General features: G+C 37.2%; 1 protein-coding gene across 4 annotated transcripts in view; it reads left to right on the forward strand.

Annotated features, from left to right (window-relative positions):
- Positions 1-23,125, forward strand: part of LOC149180092 (sterol 3-beta-glucosyltransferase UGT80B1-like) — a 392,913-nt gene that overhangs the window by 359,231 nt on the left and 10,557 nt on the right. For 3 of the 4 annotated variants that reach the window (XM_089415891.1, XM_089415892.1, XM_089415890.1), the window contains one exon: positions 4,462-4,611. The exons of the other annotated variant lie outside the window; for it this stretch is intronic. In XM_089415891.1, coding sequence (XP_089272017.1) covers positions 4,462-4,611 — 150 coding nt within the window. The remainder of the gene's footprint in view (positions 1-4,461; positions 4,612-23,125) is intronic. 4 annotated transcript variants of the gene reach the window in all.

Raw genomic sequence — 23,125 nt, forward strand, 5'->3', positions numbered from 1 at the left:
AGTCTTTTTTGGGATTCTTGTGGTTACATGTATTGATGGTGTGTTTCTCTATGTACTTGTAAGTGTGTTATGTGAACCATTTCCTTTCTTTTCCTTCTGCACATTAAGCAAATGAAGTGTTAAAGTAGAACTCATGACTGTCATGCTCTGCTTTTAAGTTTGTTTAATTTCAATGTTTTCTACTGTTTAAGGAGAATTCAAAGTTATTGTTTGCTCTCCTTAACTCCTCATCTGTCATTCTTAATCATCCACCTCAATCAAAGGCATCAATATTGTCTCCTACCTCGCCCCAAAGAACCCCCTGCAGAAACTGTGTCCAATCCCCGCACCCAAAATTGCCACCTCCTCAATTTGCCACCAAAAACCCTAAAAATCCCAAATCAACCCTTTGATCAGTTTACTAGCCTAAAATCAGTGTTTCCCTATTGGTCATCTCGCCCATTGAAGATCTTTACTGAGATAGACCGGAGAGAGCCCTCTCCTGCTCCGTAGGGCTAGCTACGAGGCTAAGTGGTTTGATGTTGCCTTGGAGTTTACCTTTCTCAGCCTGAGGTGAAATTTCAAGCGCTAACAGAACTAAAGGACAATCTATCATAAAAAGAAAAAGAAAGTTTGTGCCTAAAAACCCTTAATAAAAAATTCTTAGAGCAAATAAAACTTTAAAAAATAAAGAGAAAGACACTAAGGACAAAGTCAATGATTTAGAAAGTGGCAAACTTTCACGTCTAAGGAATCATAACCAAGTCTTACTTACACAAATAAAGAATTTTAAAAGTGACAAGAAATCACTAAATGACAAGTGAGAACAACTTCAAGAAGTAGTATCGAAGTCTCTAGTCGTTGCAGTCCAAGTTGAAGATAAAGAAATAAATACTGATCCAGTCAAAATCATAACTCAAGCATAGGATAATCCTACTAAAGTGAAGACACATGCAAGAGTTGCAGTTCAAACGATGGACATTCCAAATGATGTTTCGGTAGCCAACTCAATAACAACAGTGCTTGAAGGAAATCAAGAAACAACCACTAACATGATAAGGGAATGTCCACCCAGAAGAACTATTTATCGACATCTGAATCACAAGAGTAGACTTTCCAATCAATCTATGTGCCATTGTCACTCAAATTATGAATGACAAATTTATGTTCCCAAGAATACTGAAGTTTGTAGAATTTAGTCCTACGATAACTATACATCACAAATTTCCATTAATCAGAAGATTCCACAAAATATTAATCTAGAATGGTTTGTTCCGTTCTCATTGCGTCAATTTTGTCTATCACTTAGAGCATCGTATCAGCTTGTATCAATGAAGATGAAAGTTCAGAGACGAGAAGATATTCTTAGTAAGCTTTGAGGACAAAGCTTCTTGAAGAGAGAGGCAATGTTATGAATATAATTCATATAAAAATAATAAATATAAATATAAATATAATAATAATAAATAATAATTAATTAACTAATGGTTAGTTAGTTAGTAAGGAAGAGGCATGTCTTAGACACAGACCATTCATGAAAGGGCACCTGCCTAGGTTATATATGCAAGCCCTCATTATCATTTGTAATAATCTCATATCTTACATCAATTCAATATACAATTACATGTCTTACAATGGACATTTACATCTTTGAAGTATTTTAAAGATTTCCACTGTGTATACAACTTTTGGTCGTTACATTGACTTATTGTTGGGATTTTATTTTTTATTTTTATATATTAAATTTTTAATAATTTTATAATTTTTATGACTTTGACGTCCCACCATTTCCCTGAAATTTCCCTAAATTTTGGGGTTGCTTATATACGTCCCCCTTGTGCGTATCCCCGCTCTCATGTTTCCCCGTCCCGGAAACTTGGTGGAACATTGGTTAACAATAACTCTTTCGAGTTATGCTTGAGCTTCGTACATCATGAAGGATTTGCACTAAGGGGTACAAGTTTGTGTGATAATAGGTGCCATTGGGCGGGAAACAACCATTTTGAATCCATAGGCTCAATAGTAGTTACTAGTAGGATGAATGCTCCTTATGGAATGAAGACTTAAAAAATTTTCCTTTATAAATCCAAATGGTACAAAACTCTAGGAAATCTTGGGAATGAATGCATTGGCCTTAAAGAAAGAAGAAAGGTGATAAAGAATGCCCTAGAAGAAGGTGGAACCCTAGATTAGGATATCTCTAGAACACCTAGAGAAATCCCATAGGAGATGATCTAAGAAAACCTTGGTTATGTTTGTTACAAAGATGCCACTAGCAAATAGTTCTTGGTTCAGCCAAAAGAATTGAGAGAGTAAGGTTCACATTTGCTTTGATACCATGTTGAGATCCACAAATGAGAGCAAGGAATCGAATCGAACCAAGACAACCCCAAGTTTTTCAATAGCTCAATCACAAGTGTGCTAATGGGAGATAACCATAGTGTGCTAGAGAAGAAGAGAGAGAAATGTACCCAAGAACAAGTGTCCTACACAAGAAATGCACAAGTACACATGAAAGAAATGTCAAACACAAGAGAACACCAAAGATATAGGTTCCCTTAGGTGTAAAAAACTTTTTAAGAGAGATCAAGAAAATTAAAAGTTGAGATGATAGAAATGAGAGCTTGAGTTGTGTATTTTTACACAAGTAAAAGGAGGTCCCCCATTAGGAGGAGCTTATGGGCGCACAAAACAAGGGAACACATCCCAAGAGGGTTATTGAACCCACATATCAAATTTGACTAGGTTGGCCTTACCCATACCTCGTAATACAATAAAGAATAAAGGGTATACCCTTAGCCATAATTACAAGTAATAATGATACATGAGCCATGGCTATATATACTGATTAATAATTCTGACAAAAATCAGGGCTATATTTTTATTGATTTTCATACAATGACTTGTCTCTTTCACCTCTGGAACAGTCTGAGAGGGTGATAATACCAATGAGTGTTTAGATCACATCCTTGTAGACAATAGATTGCTTTCTTTCACCTGTTAAATAACTCTGATTCCTAACTCTAAATAATTAGGGTGATAATTTTCTTGATTCATATACAACTTGGTTTTGGCTTATGCCCTTTCATCATTAGCTACAAAACTCCATTTTTTTCTTGTATATTATCTTGCATCATGAATGGCATTGTCTTGTTTTATTGTTAGATAGTAGCATTTCTTCTTGTATATCATCTGACAAAATTCATACACCATATTTCCTATATTTCCGTGCAGATCTATGTTAAGAACCATCAGAGATCTGCAAAATTGTTTAAGAACTTGTTGGATGTTTTTCTATAATTTTGTTGGATTTTTTTTCAATGTGATATCTTTTGGAATTCTTGATAATAGCTCAAGTTCCTCTTTTAGCAATCTCTTATGTAATTGCCTTGATTTAAAACTTGCTACCTCTAAATATTCGTTAATATGATGCCTTTCACTAGTTCCCTCCATTTTCATTTGTTAAGCTTTTGCTCTATCCATCTATTTAACATTTTCTATGAGCATCATCTTATTGTTGTAACATGTATTAAGACATATCTATGGCTTTAACTTTTTATTGACATGTAGGGAAATTCAGAAGCAATTCATTAAATTTTTATCCATAAGTGGGTTTTATACAGTTCATTTATCTTTGCCAAGTTCATCAGAGGTGTCATGTCTCATATGCTGTAGAAATTGAATTCATGGTATTCTTGATTTATTTGTTCTTGTTTTTGAATGAGGCTTTCATTTTGTCATTAGTCAAGAGTAAAAGAAACTTCATTATTGCAAATGGATGGATAAACAAGGTAGTTTATGTTGTCAAGGAAAATGTTCCTTATCGAAATACAAACTAGTTATGGTTTGTGAACACGAGTTTGAATATTAATGATAAGTTGGTATCTTCCTAATCTGTGGAGATTAGGCATTGATTGCTTATTTCTTTCTCCATTGTGGATAATATCATTACTATTGGAATTTCACATCTTTCACTGTTATGATGTTTGCTATTTTTTTACAATAATATTGACTAGATATTCTTAGTGGCAGGGATGTTTCATTGGTAACATAACTTTGTAGTACTGATACCACTATTAATGATAGTATATTGTGCTTCTTAATGTGTGGAGGTTAGGCATGGGTAGGTGTTTCTTTCTCCATACTGACTGTCTTCATTCAGTATTAATGATAATCTATTGTGTTTCCTAGTGTGTGGAGAATAGGCATTGATAAGGTATTCCTCCATGATGAATAAGGTCATTCCTTTTGGAATTTTCAATCTTTCTTTTTTATGATGGCTACTGCAGTTCTTACATTTCTTTCATTGCTAATATATCTCTGTAGTGGTGTCCTTGGTAAGAAATTAAAGTCAATTCGAGGTGGTTTCAAAAATAAATATGACTTGTTGCTATTGTGTGGTTGATCTCTTGTCACCTGATATTTCATGCTTGATTTTTTTGCCTTTGCTTGTAATGATTGACTGAGGTTTTTTTGTTGTAGTGCCCAACAACTATTGTACCCTTTTTTGGTGACCAATTTTTTTGGGGCGATAGGGTTCATAATAAAGGTGTTGGTCCACGACCTATACCAATTGGTCAACTCACGATTGAAACACTCATTGAGGCAATAAGGACTATGCTAGATCCACAGGTATTTTTTTGCATTTTTATCTAATTTGGAGAAATTGTAAAGCATTTTTTGTTGCTTGTATTTTTCAAATCCCTACCACAACTAGTAAAGAAACACACACACACACACAGAAGAGAGAGAGAGAGAGAGAGAGACTCTTGAAGCTTCTTTACCAATATCTAATAGCATTTTGAAAGTCCTTTAAAATTAGACTCAGTACAATCTTTTATTCGTTTTAAGTTTTGTATCTTGAAATGACAAGAAGCAAGAAAACCACTTACGCATCATAGTTAATAGTGTTACTAGGCATAGATGAGCCATTATAAGGATACACTTTATGTAGTACACTTCAAACTGAAACAACAGCAGTGGTTCATGAGCTACAATAAGGATACTCCATTGATAATACACATCAAACTAGGACATGATTAGTTGTAATCAACCAAATGGTTCATGAATTTATATTTAATAATTGAAATGATATAGTAGGGATTGTGTGATCAAGAAGATTGCCATATAAATAGTGTCTAAGAGACATCATCGAGCCAAAAGACAGTCACACAACCCTACATTAATAAAAATCAACACAATTATATCAATGTAATCTATGTTCATTGTATGTCACCCCTTTGAGTTGCTTCATCCTTGAAGTAGTTGAAGAAACAAGATGAAAAGACCATCAAAGTTTTAAATAACATTGTGACATTTTAGAAGGATCAATCCATTATAGGTAGACTTTTTGGGGGATTGCAGATCAATAGGATTCTTGAATGGTTCTTGGCTTTGAGTCCAAGTATGTCTTTGATTTTGACTCAAAGTTGTATTAAAATTCTGATTCTTCAAAGTGTAAAATAGTGTGGGTTTGTTTGGAGTAATGTTGGCGTTGATAAGTTGATTGGTCAATTGCGAATGACTTTTATGATTGGGATGATGACAAGATATCTTTGTAATTTGCTTCATCTCAATTTTAGGACACTCATGATTAACCATAAATTGTGTGCTTATGCTTTTGTCAAATACTTGTATATATTCTTTTGATTGATAAAATTTCCTCAATAGAAACAAAATGATATAACTTCAATTGTCTATAGACATTTTGTTGTCCACAACTTTAATTTAGTTGGGCTGTGTTGTCTCTCAAATTGTACAGGCATGGTTCGACAATGGCTCAAGGCGGGGGTTGTCACTTTGATCCCTGCCCTGTCCGTTATAGTTGTCTCCCAACAGTAGACTATGGAGGGTGTTCCCTATGAAATATGAGAGTGCAAGACTTGTTGGCAACCAATGAGTCTGGGAGACACAACTGAATAGCCTAGTCAATTGATTGATTTAGCAAGTTTTTAAAGGTTAGATTAGATTATTATGTGAGACTAGTGCCTTATGGAGTCAATCACCTGCTTTATATCAATTATATACCAAATGACCAGATGAATAGTCGCTGCTTGAAGATGCTTCACTATCCTAAATGAGATGCAAGCCCTACAAACTAGGTGAGATACAAAATCTTGGTTTATTTTAGTTTACATGCCTATTCTAAGTGTATCCCTTCTCTTAACTATTTTGAAGCTAGTCTCTAGAGTAGGTTGTGAGAGAGAAGTCAAGGGGTAATAGGCTAAGGCTTGGTTAACGATACCTTCCCTTAGGTTCTAACGACCCGATGCCTCCGGTGTTGCGTAGGCTATGGCTTTGACAATTGCAAGGTCACCGTGTTAACCACCAAAGAGGTGCTAGGCTCCTCAAGCTAGATGAGAAAGGTGGTCCTATTCTTTGTCGACCAAACTTATGTCTGGAAGTAGATTAATTATGCAAGGGACTAATCCTAGTATGTAAGTGCAAGAGGTGGGTGAGTGCTCTTAAGGTGAGATTACTTAATCACTTAAGTATTTAATTACAATGATCTTTCAATTATGAAATACTTAAACAACAAGCAACCTCAACCACAAGAGAAAGTGCTCAATATTCAATGGTGCCAGAAAATGTGACAAGAAATATCAATAGACAATTGCTTCAAAGACAAGATCAATGCTTCCTTGATACAATTAGAAACTTCAGGATTATAGTCAATGAATAACCAATATGCCAATTAGATACACAATCAAATCCTCTTATCACACTTCTGATAAAACGTGATTATGAAATCCACAAGAGATATTCAATTCACCAATGAGCAATGTATCTAAATAGTAATGAGAGCACAATGTTACTTAAAGCAATTAGCCAAGGCAGTTGTTAATCAATAATCAATTAGAGCACTTATGTAAGAGTGAAAATAGATGCCAATGGTGTAAAGCAAAACTATAGAGCAACCAATAAACAAGAGATTGCAGTAGTAGAAAAATGACCCAAAAATATAAGCCTAATAAACACAAGTGATAATATAAATGCAAAATATGATTATTAATGAGTTGCTATGTCACTGTTATGAACTTAATTATTGTTGTAGCTCAAATATAGATGTCTGTAGCATATAGATCAGATCTGAAAACTCATTAAACAACTCGCAAAATCCACTTGCATGCAATCAATATGATCCAAGATTTATTCTTTAGTGACTTGAGAGTATTTTTCAATGTTTTGTGTGATTAATTAGTGGATTTAAGCTTAGATTTAGAGTGTTTTAGTACCGGATAAACTGCTGTAATAAAATGATCAGATTTGCATAACAGAACAGCAAGGAAAATATGGAGGAAGAGAGAAAACCTCTGAGCCTAATGGCCTAGTTTGGTGACTAGATATCCTCCAAGTGATTTGGAACTTGGGCCAATGACCCGCAACACAAAATTTTCAACTAAAAACCAATGGATCAGCACTCTTATGACTGCAACTAGGGCATCAATGGCTGGTTGAGGCCTTAATTGAAAATTTGGCACTTGATGTTGAAGAATGTTACTGGCTTCAGTCTTCATAATTTTACTGTCAAAAGAAATTTTTATTATTAAAGAAAATGACTTATTGAAGCATGGGTTTCATGTTTGGATCAATGTTTTCTAGGTCAGAGTCCCCATTGCAGACTTCTAGGTTTTTTCTTGAGTCATTAGAGTCATTGTCATTTTTATTAGACCCTTCTTGGGCTTTTGTATCATGTAAAAAGAATTATTTTTGAGTCAAAAAGATAATATGTCACCTCCACACCAAGTTGGCCCTGTCCCCAAGAAGTCGGCCTACATGAGGGAAACTTGACCCAGAAGAAAGGCTATATAAGGAGAGGCATTCAACCTATTTCACTCAGTCACTCAAGAAGTTCAATCTACAAGACGAAGAAGCATAAAAAGAGAGGGAAGAAGCTGGAGAAGGACAAAGATTGTTGGGAAACCTGCTCAGTTGTGGAGATTTGTTGGAGCTTCACTGCTTTCTTTGTACCATATCTTTGATGTAGTGGTACCAAATCTCTATGTGCTTCGACTTGTCATGGAACACTGGATTCTTTGAAAGTCTAATCCCGCTTTGATTGGCACACTATATCACGGTTGTACCTGACACATGATCAAACAACTCTGTAAGGTGCTTTCGCAACCACATTGTCACACAGCTAGCCATACTAGTTGCAATATACTCTTCCTCTGTTTTACTAAGAGAGATAGATCTCTGCTTCCTTCTCATCTAGGAAATCATGGCAAATCCCATGCTAAAGCAACATCCTGATGTGCTCTTCTTGTTGGTAACAATCAATCTTCATTTGTATAACCATGTTATCTCATATCACCACCATGTACCTTAGTCCAAGATTGATTCTAGTACCTGATCACACAAGCCAGCAAACAACTTCAACTGCTTCACAAATCAGCTATGCAATAAAAACATCCATGTCATCCCAACAGCCACAACACTTGGAAGTGTTATTCCATATTTAGATTTAGCAAATTCATGCATCAAATAATTTTGACGAGCCAATTAGAAGGATTCATCAAGTCAACAGAGTCTTCTAACTTCTTCGAATCATGCCAAATCTTCAACAAGGATGTCACACTTTCATGATTCAGCTCCCGCTTACACTGGGCATAGATGTCCTCAACTTTTGGAAACATATCATTAGTGCATAGCATGCTCGTCTTCAACAAATTTGGATCAGCGTTATTCTTCAAAACTTCTAGCCATCTTCTTGGAATATTTCTCTTTGTTATACATCAGGACATGTTTTAATAAAGATGATCTTGTTTGCTCCTTGAGAGTTCAAAATCTCATCTAATCACAATTCTTGTCTTTATTCTTCCATCCTTCTTTATCTACTGCCACATCCTTGGCAGTGTTTATTATGTGCCTACAATCCTGACTAGGAGGCCATGGAAGAACAAATACAACCAAGCAAGATATACAAAGACATGAGACTCATAATGAAACAATAATGGAAACAATCAAGAAAGTACTTATCTCTTAAGAATGTGTCAACTGCCTATTGACCTTAGCCTTTTTGGGTTCAATCAATCTTGTTCAACACATCAAGGAGTCCAATCATCATCAAGGAGGTAGGGTTTCTTCTATCAACGGAAATAATTCTAGGGTTTTTCATAAGCTCTATTTGCATACATGTCTTGAAAAAGTTTTAGCAACAATAACATTCTATCCTTTGTTAGCTAGAACCATCAATATGTTAGTACATTCATCAAACCTAGTAGCAACACTATCATCTGCAACAGTTTGTCCTCGTACATTAAAACTAGTAGCTATGCAAGGCATCAATTATATATATATATATATATATATATATATATATATATATATATATATATGTCATATTCTGACCTTACTCATAACCCTAGAAGGTACCCATTATACTTTGGTTAATCCAATTAAGTGCAACTTTGCTCGGTCATCAAGACCCATCCAGAATATATGACAACAATACAAAACATCAAGAGTGTCTTTTGCTTATCAATAGTTTAGAATAAGAAAATCTCAAGGGACAAATACCCTCAACTTTCAAACCTTCTTTAGCTTCCATAGGATCAAGGTTCTCGATTTGTAATATAGCACTTCTTTTGTTCCTCAGGGCAATGAGCTACACATCGGCAAATACTTATGCACAGGTATTAGATCAACCAAGCAATTACACATCAACAAACCATAATCATGTGACTTATTTGAATATTAGTTGCAAATTTGAGTATTCAGGCTAAGGTTTGAACTAAACCCTAGCAATCCTCAAAGCTTACAAGCTTCTAAGGCATCACTAACATCTACAACATTAAAAGTCACTGCATACTACTGAGGGCAATGAACCTTATTCTCATTGCATCCATCCAAAGAGAAATTGGTCTTGTAGATCCATTGACAACCAACTGTGATCTTCCCTAGGAGAAGACAAGTAGACTCAAGGGTTTAATTTTACATCAAAGTTGAATTCTTTTGCCAGTGAATTCCCATTCTAGATTGTCATGAACCTCCTCATAAATCTAAGGATCACAAGTGTTGAAATATGCAACTAGGTTCGGTCTTGATAATGACACATGTAATCATGATTTTATGTAATGAGAAAAATAAATTTATTATTGTTGTTCTTGAGACATTGGTTTCATGCTCAAAGAAATTTATTTTTAGGTCAAGCTCCCATTGTGAGCTCTTAGGGTTTGTCATTGATTCTATAAATCATTAGATAATTGTCATGTATGAAAGACCCATTTGGGCCATGTTACATATTGTAAAAGAAATTATTTGAGTCAAAATAAAGTCAAAAGATCCTCCAAGACCAAATCAAAATGCAAGCAACAAGTCAACCTTCCAAACATGTCAAATCGGCCTAAGAAACATCAAGTCATGCGTTGGTACGATACTTAGAAAATATTTTGTCTGGCTGGACAGTGATTTAATGATGACCCTCCATGGATTCACCTATATAAGTTGCAGCTAGAGTTGCAAGGGTCAGAGCTTGAATACCGCTCGTAAATAATCTCAGGAACATTACTTGACAAATCGGCCTATTTTGAAGCGACTAGAAGAGTATATAAACAAGGGTAGCCGATCACCTTTGAGGGCATCAATTACACACAAGAATCTCAACCAAGAGCACAGAAGGAAGTGAAGAAAGGAGTAGATAGAGCGAGGAAGAAGAAGTATCTTTTTAGGACTATTTTTGGATAAAAACTCTCACACGTGTGGGCTTAAGCTAGGGAATCCACTGCAAAGTATATATTGAATTATAGTCATACCTAAGAGCCGAAATTTAGTGCCAAGATAGTCTAAATTGAAGGCCAAAGTCTAGAAGAAAAGGAGCCTTGTCAAGCGAAGGAGAAGAAGGGCTAAAATTGCCCTAATTACCTCACACGTGCAAAAATTGTAGGAATTACAGGAGGTCGAGAATTGAAGCAGTCCACTGTTGCAGTGCCGAAGTCAAAAGAAGTAGAAGTTGCAACAATTCTTAGTTAAGGTTGACTTTATTGACTTAACAAGAAAAAGGTAGAATTTGACTTGGTCTTGGAAGAGTTTTTGGTCAAGGGTCTAGGTCTTGGAATTCGTCAATTGAAGATTCTATAAGAAGAATTCTTGTGGGTTTTCCTCTCAAAGTGGAGAGGTTTTGGCTTTGGCTGATAACCTATATCTTGTGTCCTTTTTCTTATTGTTCTTTAGGGTTTGGTAGTTGTTTGATGAAGAAAACACTAATAATAAACAAGTGAAAGAAGAAGCTAATTAAGTGAAGTAAAAATATACCACAAACAGTTATCAAAGAAAAGAGAATCATTCTATGTTGCTGCCCCTAGATCAACATGGTATCAGAGCTAAGATGACAAGTCAAGGAAAGGCAATTTAAAGGACACTCAAGGGCCAAAGCACTAGAAGATCATTAACAGCATCAATCATCAAGAAGGACTACTCATCTCAAAGCCACCTCAAGGACAAGGACTACATCATCATCTTGAAGGAAGTTACTAAAGAAGACCTCAAAACCCTAGTTTGTTCAAAGAAGGATTCTACACTTGAAGGAAGGCGTCATCATCAAATCTCCTCTCTATCACTTTTGAAGGAAGACATCTTTTATTATCATCAAATTCAAGAAAGCATCAAATTGAAGATATTATCATCAAGAAGCATCTCCACTTGACAAGTAAGTACCTTTATATTTATGAATGAATCTACTATCAAATTGACTTCATTTTGCAAGGAAAGCAACCAATTGGTTGGGTCATCAAACTTGCTTGCATGGAAGAAGAGAACTGATTTGATCCTCATGGAAAACGTAGTCATTGATCATGTTAAGGGTTCAATCACCAAGCCTCCAAAAGAAGAAGCTCAATCTCTAGCAAAGTATATGAAGGGGGAAGTAAGGGCTCAAAGGATTCTTATAGAATCTATCAAGGACCCCCTCATACACTATGTATCAAAATTAGAGACTTGAAAAGAAATATATGACAAGCTAGTAAGATTGTTCTTCATAAGTACTGCAAGAGAAGTAATATCATTAAGACAAGAACTCTACAAGATGAAGATATCAAAGGAAGAAGGAATAACCTCATACTTATGAGGGTGTCAGAAATAAGAGACCAACTACAAGAGTTGAGAGAAATAATGTCCGACAAAGAAATGACCACCATAGTGCTCAATGCACTACCAGATGAATGGGGCAAATTTACATCAAGCATCTATGGAAAGAAGGAAGCTACCCGATTCAGTGAACTTTGGTCATTGTGTAAAATTGAAGAAACCAAGTTGAAAGCAAAAAGCAATGTAGGATAAAACAAGCAAGCACAAGCATTTGCCGCCATGGCTAAGAAGAAAGGAAAATTTGGAAGGTTTGATCCTCAGAAAAACAAGAAAAATATGTCGAAAATCCAATGCTATGGTTGTCATGAATATGGGAATTACAAGAGAAATTGTCCTAAACTCAAGAAGGACAACAACAAAAGAGGAAGGGAAGAAGCCCATATCATCGAAGAAGTGGAAGGAACTAAAAAGAAGAAATCAGAGGAGGAAGTAAAATATCTTTACTATGATTGAGATAATCTGCTGCACCTAGTTCTTTTCAGTTTTTGTAAAGTATAGCTATCATGGCAGGAAACATTAGAAGCATGATAGGATGCATCATTTTAGGGATGGCATCATAAGAGCATACAAGAGCTAATGACATTGGTACAGGATGCTTGAAAGATATGTGAGGTAAAAGTCTACATGGTTGTAGTAGCCACCATAGTAAGGAAGTCGCTCTTGGTAACCTCATTGAAAGCATAAGTAGTACTTATGGGTAGAAGAAAGTCATCTAGTGTAGAGCTCATCATACATCTTTAGGAAGGAGCATTTGCAAGATGAGGATAATCAAGATCCTCCATTGGAATCTTCATCAGAAGGTTCACCTCTTGAAAGAAGCATGTGTCTCGCTGAGAATTCCACCTTGCATGAGATTCATTGTTTGGAAGACTGATGATATGATAACAAAGGAATGCAACATGTCAAGATGGTTGAAGTTCTCTCAATCAAGGAAAGGAAGATGTCAAAGGAAGTCTAGATGAACAAAAGGAGAAAAGAGGTATGTATGCATATGTTTGATAGATTAAGTCATGTCATTATATAGTTGCAGATAGCATGGGTGTATACTCTACCTCATGAGTATGACCAAATGAAAGGGATCTCTTCCATTGAAAAGATGCATGAAGGCATGGTTCACATATTTACTAGACGAAATCAACATAATGTGTCCTCATATGGAATATGAGGTGTTGACAAAGATGAAGGAACTATGGATGGAAGTTCTTGGGGAGCAATATGTGAAAAAAGAAGAAGAACATGAAATATGCAAATATGATCACTTAGAAAAGGAAATCACATCTGATGAATAGAAGAATTGACCATGACATCTCCATGGAAAAGGTATGAAGCAATGTTGCACGAAGCGCCCCCCCTGGTTCCAAGCCCCGAAGCGCGTCCCGTGCGGAAGCGCCTAGGAAGCTTGGCCGGAAGCGCGCTTCTGAAATTCGGAAGCGCTGCTTCCGAATTTTTTGCCGCTTCCTGGAAATTTAGAAGCGTGGTACGGAAGTGCCGCTTCCAGGCCTCCGATGCGCGCTTCGGGCGTCGAAAGCGTGGTGCTTCGGAGGAGGAAGCGTACGCTTCCGGCAGAGGCCGTGTGCAAGGCAAAAAAGCATTCTTTTTTTTTAATATATGTTAACTTAGCATAAAGGGGGTGGGTTAGGGTGAGGTTAGAGTGAGGTTAAGGTGAGGAATGAAGAGAATAACGCCCCCATTCATTCCTCATTTTTTCACTTTGAGTTTATGAGAGTTGGAGAAGAGAAGCGAGGAGATGAGAAGAGACGAAAGGAGAGGAGAGGAGAGGAGAGCTTGGAGGAGCGAAGGAGGAGGAGCTTGGAGCAAGAGCTTGGAGGACTTCATCTACAAGAGCTAAAGAGGTAAGTTCAAACCCTAAACTCCCTTATTCTTTTGACAATTTTTTTGTATTTTTCTCTTCCCTCTCCTACTCTTTCCCATTGTTTCTACTTGCTCCTTTACTTACAGGTTGTCCATCACCTATATCCATATTCCAAGATGGTGTTCTTTTGGCTTCTATGTATCATTCCACTCTTGGTTTTAATGATGGCAAAGGGGAATAGGAATAGAAGGGAAGAAACACAAGAGGACAGTGGTCCCAATATGAGTGACCCAATGTATGATGAGGAGGAAGGGTTTGAAGAGGAAGGGGATGAACCTGAAGGGGACACTGAAACACAAGATGGGAAAGCTACATTAACACCCTTGTGGAACTATGTGACCAAACTTGATGGGGGAAAGGGTGGTGGATCTTACAGATTTGTGTGCCCTCATGGTTGTCATGGAGGAAAACCATATTGTGGTTCATATACCCGTGTGAGGAGGCATCTTTGTGGGGTGCTGGACAGTGATGAAAAAAAGGGTCCTGTGGGGGTACAAATTTGCCCAAACATTTCAACTGAAGAAAGAAGAAAATACATCCAAATAGAGGAGGCTGCACAACAAAAAAACAAGAAACAAAAAACTCATTCTGAATCAAGTGCAACCTCTAAATTTGGTAGCTGCTCATCTCATCATGGTACTTCTACAAGCTCTGGAGGTAGAAGAACAATAGGGAATTTCCTTAATGTTGCTGGGAGGGATGATGTGGATGGAAAGATAGTCCATTTTCTTTGTGCTTGTGGTGTACCATTCAATGTGCTTCGCTCTCCCTATTGGCATGAAATGGTAAAGGCCATCAATGAAGCCCCAAAAGGATACAAGGCCCCCAACTATGAGAAAGCTAGAACAGTGTTATTAAAAAGAGAAAAAGCTAAGGTTCAAAGAGCTTTTTACGTTTTACAAATGAGTGGGTAGATTCTGGGGTATCCATTGTATCAGATGGGTGGACAAATATTACAAACCACCATTTGATAAATGTTCTTGGTGTTTCTTCTAGTGGTGCAGTATTTATTACATGTCATGACTCGTCCTCCATCATTGCATCTGCACAAAACATTGCAGATCTCCTATTGAAATCAATCAAAAATGTTGGTCCGAATAATGTGGTTCATGTGATCACAGATAATGCAACAAATTGTAAGGTAGCAGGAAAAATTATTGAGCGTACTTATCCACACATCTTTTGGTCTGGGTGCCTGGTTCACACATTGAACCTTTTGATGCATGATATTGTGAAGCACAAAGAATGTGGGTGGATTGCTGACGTTTACAGGAGAGGGAAGCAGCTCATTAAATTCATCACATGGCATACAAGGGTAAACTACTTCTATGGCACTTACTCCAAGTTGCAGTTGCTTAAAATTGCAAAGACAAGATTTGCTAGTTATTACCTCACCTTTAGGCGGCTAGTGAAGGTGAGACAAGCTTTAACTAATTTGGTGTGTGCTGAATCATGGGATGAAATTAACACTGACATAGATGGTGCTAATGCAGTCAAGGACACTGTTCTTGACAGTTACTTTTGGGCATAGGTTAAATATGTTTTGCAATTCACCAAACCAATTTATTACATGATCAAGTTTGCAAATTCAGATCGACCAGTAATTGGGGAGGTGTATGAGCAAATGGATAGCATGTTGGGGCAGATTAAAGACATTGTTGATCCTAGAGATACCACCTTGTACAATTATATTCGTGCAGAGGTGGAAAACCGATGGGAAATGCTAAATGTTCCATTGCATGGATTAGCATATGTTTTGACACCTAAATACTATCATCCATCATCTCTTCCACCACCAGCACCTGGGGGGGAAGCAGGAGAAAACCACACCAAGTTCAAAAGGTTCACAGAAAATATATGGCTGCATTGAGTAATTTAATCCCTGATGAGGAGGAGGCTGCATTGGTACGGAGACAGGTGAGCAACTATATGCTTAACACTAGTCCATTTGGGAGCATGCATGCAATTAAAGGTCGAGAGACTTTTTCTTCTCTTGAGTGGTGGAACATGCATGGAGGGGGTGCTCCACTTCTACAGGCTTTGGCATTGCGGGTGCTATCACAGGTGGTAAACATTTCTTCTGCAGAGAGGTGTTGGAGCTCTTATTCTTTCATCCACGGTGTTAAAAGGAACAGGTTGAGTTTAGACTGGGCAGAGAGCTTGGTTTATGTTCATTACAACTTGCGATTGTTGTCCCATTACTATGAAGATGCAAAGTCTAATAAAGCCTTGTTGATTTGGGACAAGAATCCAGAGGAGCCCAATTTCGAGGATGGAGTGTTGCGATTAGAGCAATTAGAGGATGCTCTTATCTAGGTATGCCCATTGTGGTATGAATTTTCCAATTTTTCCTTATAAAGCATTTCTCTAATTCATGTTTTTAATTTTTTTGTTAACTAGTGTTCTTTTTTTTGCATGAATTTTTTGAGCGATTCCAGGATGATGATGATCATGTTGATATGCCACCCCCACCCTCATCTGGTCCCTTGGTTTCTAGGTTCCATGGTTCAACACCAACAGCAGGGGGTTCTTCTTCATCAATTTTAGTGCCACAACTTCCACAGTCACCATCTTCTTCATTGCCACCACGTGGAGGCCCGCCACCACGTTCTCTTCGTGGTGGAAGGAGGAGAGATTAGTAGATATATTCACAATCTACTACTTTTTGTCATAGATTACTCATTAGACTTGTAGGCTTGTGAATTTGAATTTTGAACCTTTTTTGTCTTGGCGGTGACCATGTGACATATTTTGTAAACATTATTATTTGAATTTTGGACATGACAAATGTTGACAGTTGCTCACTTGCTAGATAAATCATAATATGCTCTATGTTTTATGTTTTATAATATGCTTAAATGTTTTATGTTTTATAATATGCTTAAAAATTTGATGTATGTTTGTAATAGCTAGAATATAGATGATTGTTGTACATACTAGTAACTATAATGGAATCATGGATGCCATATCTATCTTGATTTATGCAAAAATATGCATGTTTTCATGTCTTCTACAATTAATTTGGTATTTGGGATGTTTGTTTTGAGTATAAATGCAAAAAAAAAAAAAAATAAAATAAAAAAATATAAAAAATATATATATATATATATAGCAGACGCTTCCGCGGACGCTTCACTTCCTAGATTTTTGGAAAATGACGCTTCTGCATCCCCGCTTCCAAAAAACGTCCCCGCTTCGTCCCCGCTTCATGCAACATTGGTATGAAGACTCTGATGAAGTCTAGAAAGGAAGGAAACCCTTAACATTTAATATCTTCGAGATGTGTCAATATGTATCCAGAATGTTGATGTTGCAACAAGCAGATGTCATGATGAAGGGCCATCACAAAAGGTGATTTTTATTGGACGCTCATTTCTATTTTGGAACAATATTTGGATGGGCTAATACAGGGCTACCAAAAAAGAATTGTGGATGTCACCTACAACTAGTACTCGTGGTAGGATGAAAGATCTTAAAGAAAACATGATATGGAAAAGGTAGTTGTATGAAGGGAAAGTCAGATGTGGACTAGTAGATCACTTTTCGATGAAGAGAAGGATGACATGACTAACATGGTTTGTGAAGGAAAGTGATGGATGGTCAGTGCCCTACAAAGAAGTCCCAAAAGATGATGGCTCCATAATGTTAAATATGAACTTCGTCACATCGAAGGAAGGAGCCCCACAAACAGCTAATAGTCCCATGATCTCCACCTAGAGCAGAAAGTTGTTGGAAGCAAGTCCCTACTTAAGAGGGAGCTTGGGTACATTCCTTTTATAGAAATGGGTACATTCCTTCATAGGAATGGGTATATCCTCCCTAGTGGAGAGGGAGAGATAGACACATCATTCTTGTCTTCACTTTGGAAGAAAGAATGGAGGATTGGGTAAACATTTGGCATCCGATACTCTTTGAGGATGAGGTAGGGCATCCAAGATAAGAGTAGTCGTAGAGGACCGATATTCTTTGAGGACTGGGAATCCAAGATAAGAATAGTCTTGGAGGACATACCTTGTGAACACTTGGGTGGGGTATGTGCCTTGAGAGACAGTGATGATGGTGTTTATAAGTCATTGGTCTTGCCAAGCATTGTGCTTTGATCTTGTGGAGAGATAGAGTTGTTAGTCAAGGCCTTGCTATGTGACAATGCTGGTTGATATGATGCTAAACAGATGGGTTACCAATCCGACTCTTCTTATGAGAATTCTTCAGATTGAAAATGTCCAAGTACCTTGTATGGATTATGAATACCTCCCTAGTTAATGTTGAGAAATCAATGCTAGTAGAATTAGGGTTAGATTTCTCTTTCTTAATAATTACTTGTGAATTATGTTGGCTTCTTTTACTTATTTGTTGTATTATCTTTCATCAAGCAATTACCAAATTATGTGTATGAAGATCACAAAAACACAAGACACAAGATGTAGGCACTCTACCAAGGCAAAACCCCTATCTAGGGGAAAACCCAGTCAAAAATCTCTTCCTTCAATAGTTTTTCCTGAGACTCTTCAACCTAGACACAGACCTCCTCCACACCAAGTCAACCCTTCCTTCTTCGATCCAAACCTTTGACCTAGCAACAACAGCACTTCGACCCCAACAACTTCGACTTGGCAGCAACATGCAACAACTGGCAGCAACAACAACTTCGACTTTGACAAAGAGACTTCGATCTCCTAAAGTAGCCCACATGAGAGAGAGGGAGACAGCCAAACACTTTGATTTTGTCCTTTCCTTCCTTCTTGATCAACTTCACGCTCCTTTTAGCTTCCTTCTCCAACTTCGCACTTTTTCCCAGCTCTTTCTTGGATATTGAACTTGTGAGAGAGAGTGTGTCCAAATGAATTCGATCTGCTCCAATATATAGGCTTCTGGTGAGGTCGAATTGCCGAGTTGAGGCCTACTGGATCTCCTTGAGGCCGACTTGGTGTGGAGGTGACATAATTCCTTATTGACCCAAAAATAATTCTTTTTACATAGTTCAAAAGCCCAAGAAGGGTCTCATAAAATGTGCAATGACTCTAATGACTCAATATTAATCCTAGGAGTCCACAATGGGGACTTTGACTAATAAAATGATGACCCAAGCATGAAACCCATGCTTTAATAAGTCATTGTTACAATTATTAAATTTCTTTTCCATTCTTTTTCCAAGTAATGACTCAAATACATTTATGAAGACAAAACCTAGTTACATTCTTTAATAGTTAAGAGGAAGTGTTGAAATATGTAACTAGGTTCGGTCTTCCTAATGACATATGTAATCATGATTTTATGTATTTGATGTTATGAGAAAAATAAATTTATTGTTGTTGTTCTTGAGACATGGGTTTCATGCTCAAGGAAATTTATTTTTAGGTCAAGCTCCTATTGTGAGCTCTTAGGGCTTGTCATTGAGTCTACAAGTCATTAGAAAATTGTCATGTATGAAAGACCCATTTGGGGCATGTTACATTTTGTAAAAGAAATTATTTGAGTCAAAATAAAGTCAAAGGACCCTCCAAGCACGTCAAGTCAGACTAAGAAACAGTGACAAGTCAGCTTATTTTGAAGGGACTAGAAGAATATATAAACAAGGGTATTCGATCGCCTTTGAGGGCATCAATCACACGCAAGAATCTCAACCAAGAGCATAGAAGGCAGTGAAGAAAGGAGAAGATATAGCGAAGAAGAAGTATCTTTTTAGGACTGTTTTTGGGTAACAACTCTCACATGTGCAGGCTGAAGCTAGGGTACCCACTGCAGAATATATATTGAATTGTAGTCATATCTAAGAGCTGAAATTTGGTGCCAAGATAGTTTAAATTGAAGGCCGAGGTCTTGAAGAAAAGGAGCCTTGTCAAGCGAATAAGAAGGACTAAAATTGCCCTAATTACCTCACATGTACAAAAATTGCAGGAAGCTACAGGAGGCCGAGAATTGAAGCAGTCCACTGTTGCAGGGCTGAAGTCAAAAAAGAAGTAGAAGTTGCAGCAGTTCTAAGTTAAGGTTGACTTTTTTGACTTAACAAGAAAAAGGCAAAATTTGACTTGGTCTTGGAGGAGTTTTTGGTCAAGCGTCTAGGTCTTTGAAATTCATCATTTGAAGATTCTATAAGAAGAAGAATTCTTGTGGGTTTTCCTCTCAGAGTGGAGAGGTTTTGGCCCTGGCTGATCGCCTGTATCTTGTGTACTTTGTCTTATTGTTCTTTATGGTTTTATAGCTGTTTGATGAAAAAAACACTAATAATAATCAAGTGAAAGAAGAAGCTAATTAGGTGAAGTAAAAATATACCAAAAACAGTTATCAAAGAAGGGAGAAATCATCCTATGTTGTTGCCCCTAGATTTCTCAACAAGAAGTAGCCATGATTCTCCCACAAGAGAAAAATTGGCCCAATATCTCTTTCCACAAAACCTCTAAACTTCTAATTTTTCACTAATATTAGGCCCTTCGATACTAAGAGTCATCATAAAGTCCTTCATGCAAGGAATGTTGTTCACTGCAAGAGATGCAAATGCACTAGGAATAACTTGAGACGTCTCCTATTCAACATACAAATCATCAACAAAATGAGATGAGGCAAATAGGAAAAAAAGGACTTCTCTTCAAAGATACAACCCTCTGAATAGATGGTTCATAATACATATGCCACTCTAAGATTCAGTAAGAGTCATATGCTTGAGAAGTGCAATCCATAAGAAACCACTTCAGCCCAAAACTTAAGCACTTGATCATGAAGCATATACCTGACTTGTGATTTCAAAGTGACAAGCATGCTTTATTTATACAGGTTCTTAATGCAATATGTGTTGCAGCATAACTAAGTGACCATACCTCACTGCAGCGCAAATGACTGATGAAATGAGGTCACAAAACACTTTAATTTTGGTCCCCATAAGTTTGGATTACGATACAATCCTAAAGTCGGCCTTCTAGCAGTGTTGGACCTTATATATAAAATGTAGATGCTATGCTTCGGACCTCCATAACATGGATCTCTATCTTGATGTTATCACATACCCTCCATAGAATTATAATATGGATTTCTGATGACTTCATCTATCCACCAACATTTGTGACAAACCACTGTAAAGTAATATTTGAGGATTCTAGGATTTCGGCCTAGATACCAACCCCAACTGAACAGTAAGCACGCGATCTAGTCCTTCAGATTTGCATGAGAGATTACATCTAGATCTTAGCCTAGTCACTAAGACAAATTCGGGTTTCTTGATATAGTTACCAACTCGAACAAGCATACTTACTGTAGTGATCTTGAAGGCTTCTCCAGTGACCTCAGATTATTTCATTGTGACCTAGGATGCTATTACAGTTGCCTGTAATTTTGGACAGAGGTTAGACTAGCGATCACAGAACTCGGTCAAGCTTCTACAATAGCATGCTACTTCAGATTCACTTCATTTATTTACTTGACTTGAATTTAGATGCTTCAATAGAGATATGCAAGCTCATAAGATCACAGTCAAGAGGAAATCCCAGGACTTGATCCATTACCATAGTGGCTCAGCCCTTCTTGCAAGTCAATTTCGTCCTTATGAACAGAGGACTATAACACTTTTGAGCTCGAACCATACTCAAGATTATGCTACAGGAACACCTTCTAGATTATGTCCTTGACTCAGGTCCTAATATCATAGATCACTTCAGTGTGGTGTAAGCAATATTTGACCAGATATGATATTCCAAGTCTTGTAACAGATCCAAAGTCCATAGCACCATCAGATTAGGAGCAACCCTTCAACTCATCCGGACAAGCCTGTATTCTCCTCGCACTTGTCTGAGATAACTCGTCTTGCAGTCTGTATTAGAAAGAGACTCCTCAGTCACTTGTTCCCATAGTCATGTACCTAAAAACTGTGATTCTCGGCTCCTTCTATACTTTAGTCCTGCTCTTCCAGTCATAGAATTTTCGGCCTACTCTTGTTTCAGTTTAGAGGTGTATCAGGCCTCCTTTAGGCCGAGTTTTTAGTGGCCACAATAGAGGTATGACTTGCAGGACAGACTTCTTTTCTAGCGCATAAATCAACCAACACTTGCCAATACTAATAGGATCAATCACTTAGTATCTTGTGCTTTGGATTGGCCTCAGTGTAGCTCAGACTGTAGCCACTGATTATCCTTGAAACTCAAATTAGTTTTCCACTGTTAGACCTTCGGACCAGATTCTTCCTTTTGACTGAAAGATAAAGAGAGTTCTTGGATAGGCTTGGAAAGGTCTTCATCCCCAGACTGCTCTTAGATTGAACCAATCTTTGATACCATGTTGATATCTAGCATACACAAACTAGAAGCATTTCTTCAACATATAACTACTATTTTTGATTAGTTAGCATTAATTACATATTCATTATCCATTTTTGATTATCAGTAAGCAGAGAAGAAAATTCAACCATTAACACATGAAAAAAGCAGTAAAGATAATAGTGCAACAAAGAGACGAGACAAAAATTAGGCTTGAGGCTAGGGCAAAACCTGTTGAAATATGTAACTAGGTTCAGTCTTCATAATGACACATGTAATCATGATTTTATGTATTTAATGAAAAGAGAAAAATAATTTTACTATTGTTATTCTTGAGGCATGGGTATCATGCTCAAGGGATTTTTTTTTTTTAGGCCAAGCATCCATTGAGTGCTTCTAGGTTTGTCATAAAGTCAATTGAGTCATTGTCATGTTTTAAAGAACCATTTGGGCATGTTACATATTGTAAATAAAATTTATTTGAGTCAAAGTAGAGTCAAAAGACCCTCCAAGACCTCGTCATGGCACAAAGATCAAGTCAACCTACATGAAGGGACAAGTCGGCCTAAAGAAAGCAATCCGTACCCCTCAAAAACCTATATATAAGAAGGAACTCGACCTCATTGGGACACACTCTCAAGCAAGTTCAATCTCTTCAAGATAGAAGCTGGAAAAGGACGAAGAAGAAGAAGAAGAACCAGATCAAAGTTTTGGGTCTCTCTCTCTCGCTTGTTAGGGTTTCTACAGTTACTGGGCAAGATGAAATTGTGAAGCTGCATCGAAGTTGTGAAGTTTCTTCTAGGTTGAAGCTGTGAAGCTGCAAGGTCGAAGTTGTGGGTCTGCGTTAAAGTTGAAGTTGTGAATCTACTTGGTCGAAGTTGCATAAATTGTTGTTGGGGGTCGAAGTTGCTGGAAAGTCGAAGTTTGTTGTTGGAAGTTGTTGACT

Source organism: Pinus tabuliformis, chromosome 3_2, assembly GCF_031772625.1.
Source record: "Pinus tabuliformis cultivar Carrire ecotype Pingquan chromosome 3_2, CPIR1, whole genome shotgun sequence".
NCBI lineage: Eukaryota > Viridiplantae > Streptophyta > Pinopsida > Pinales > Pinaceae > Pinus > Pinus tabuliformis.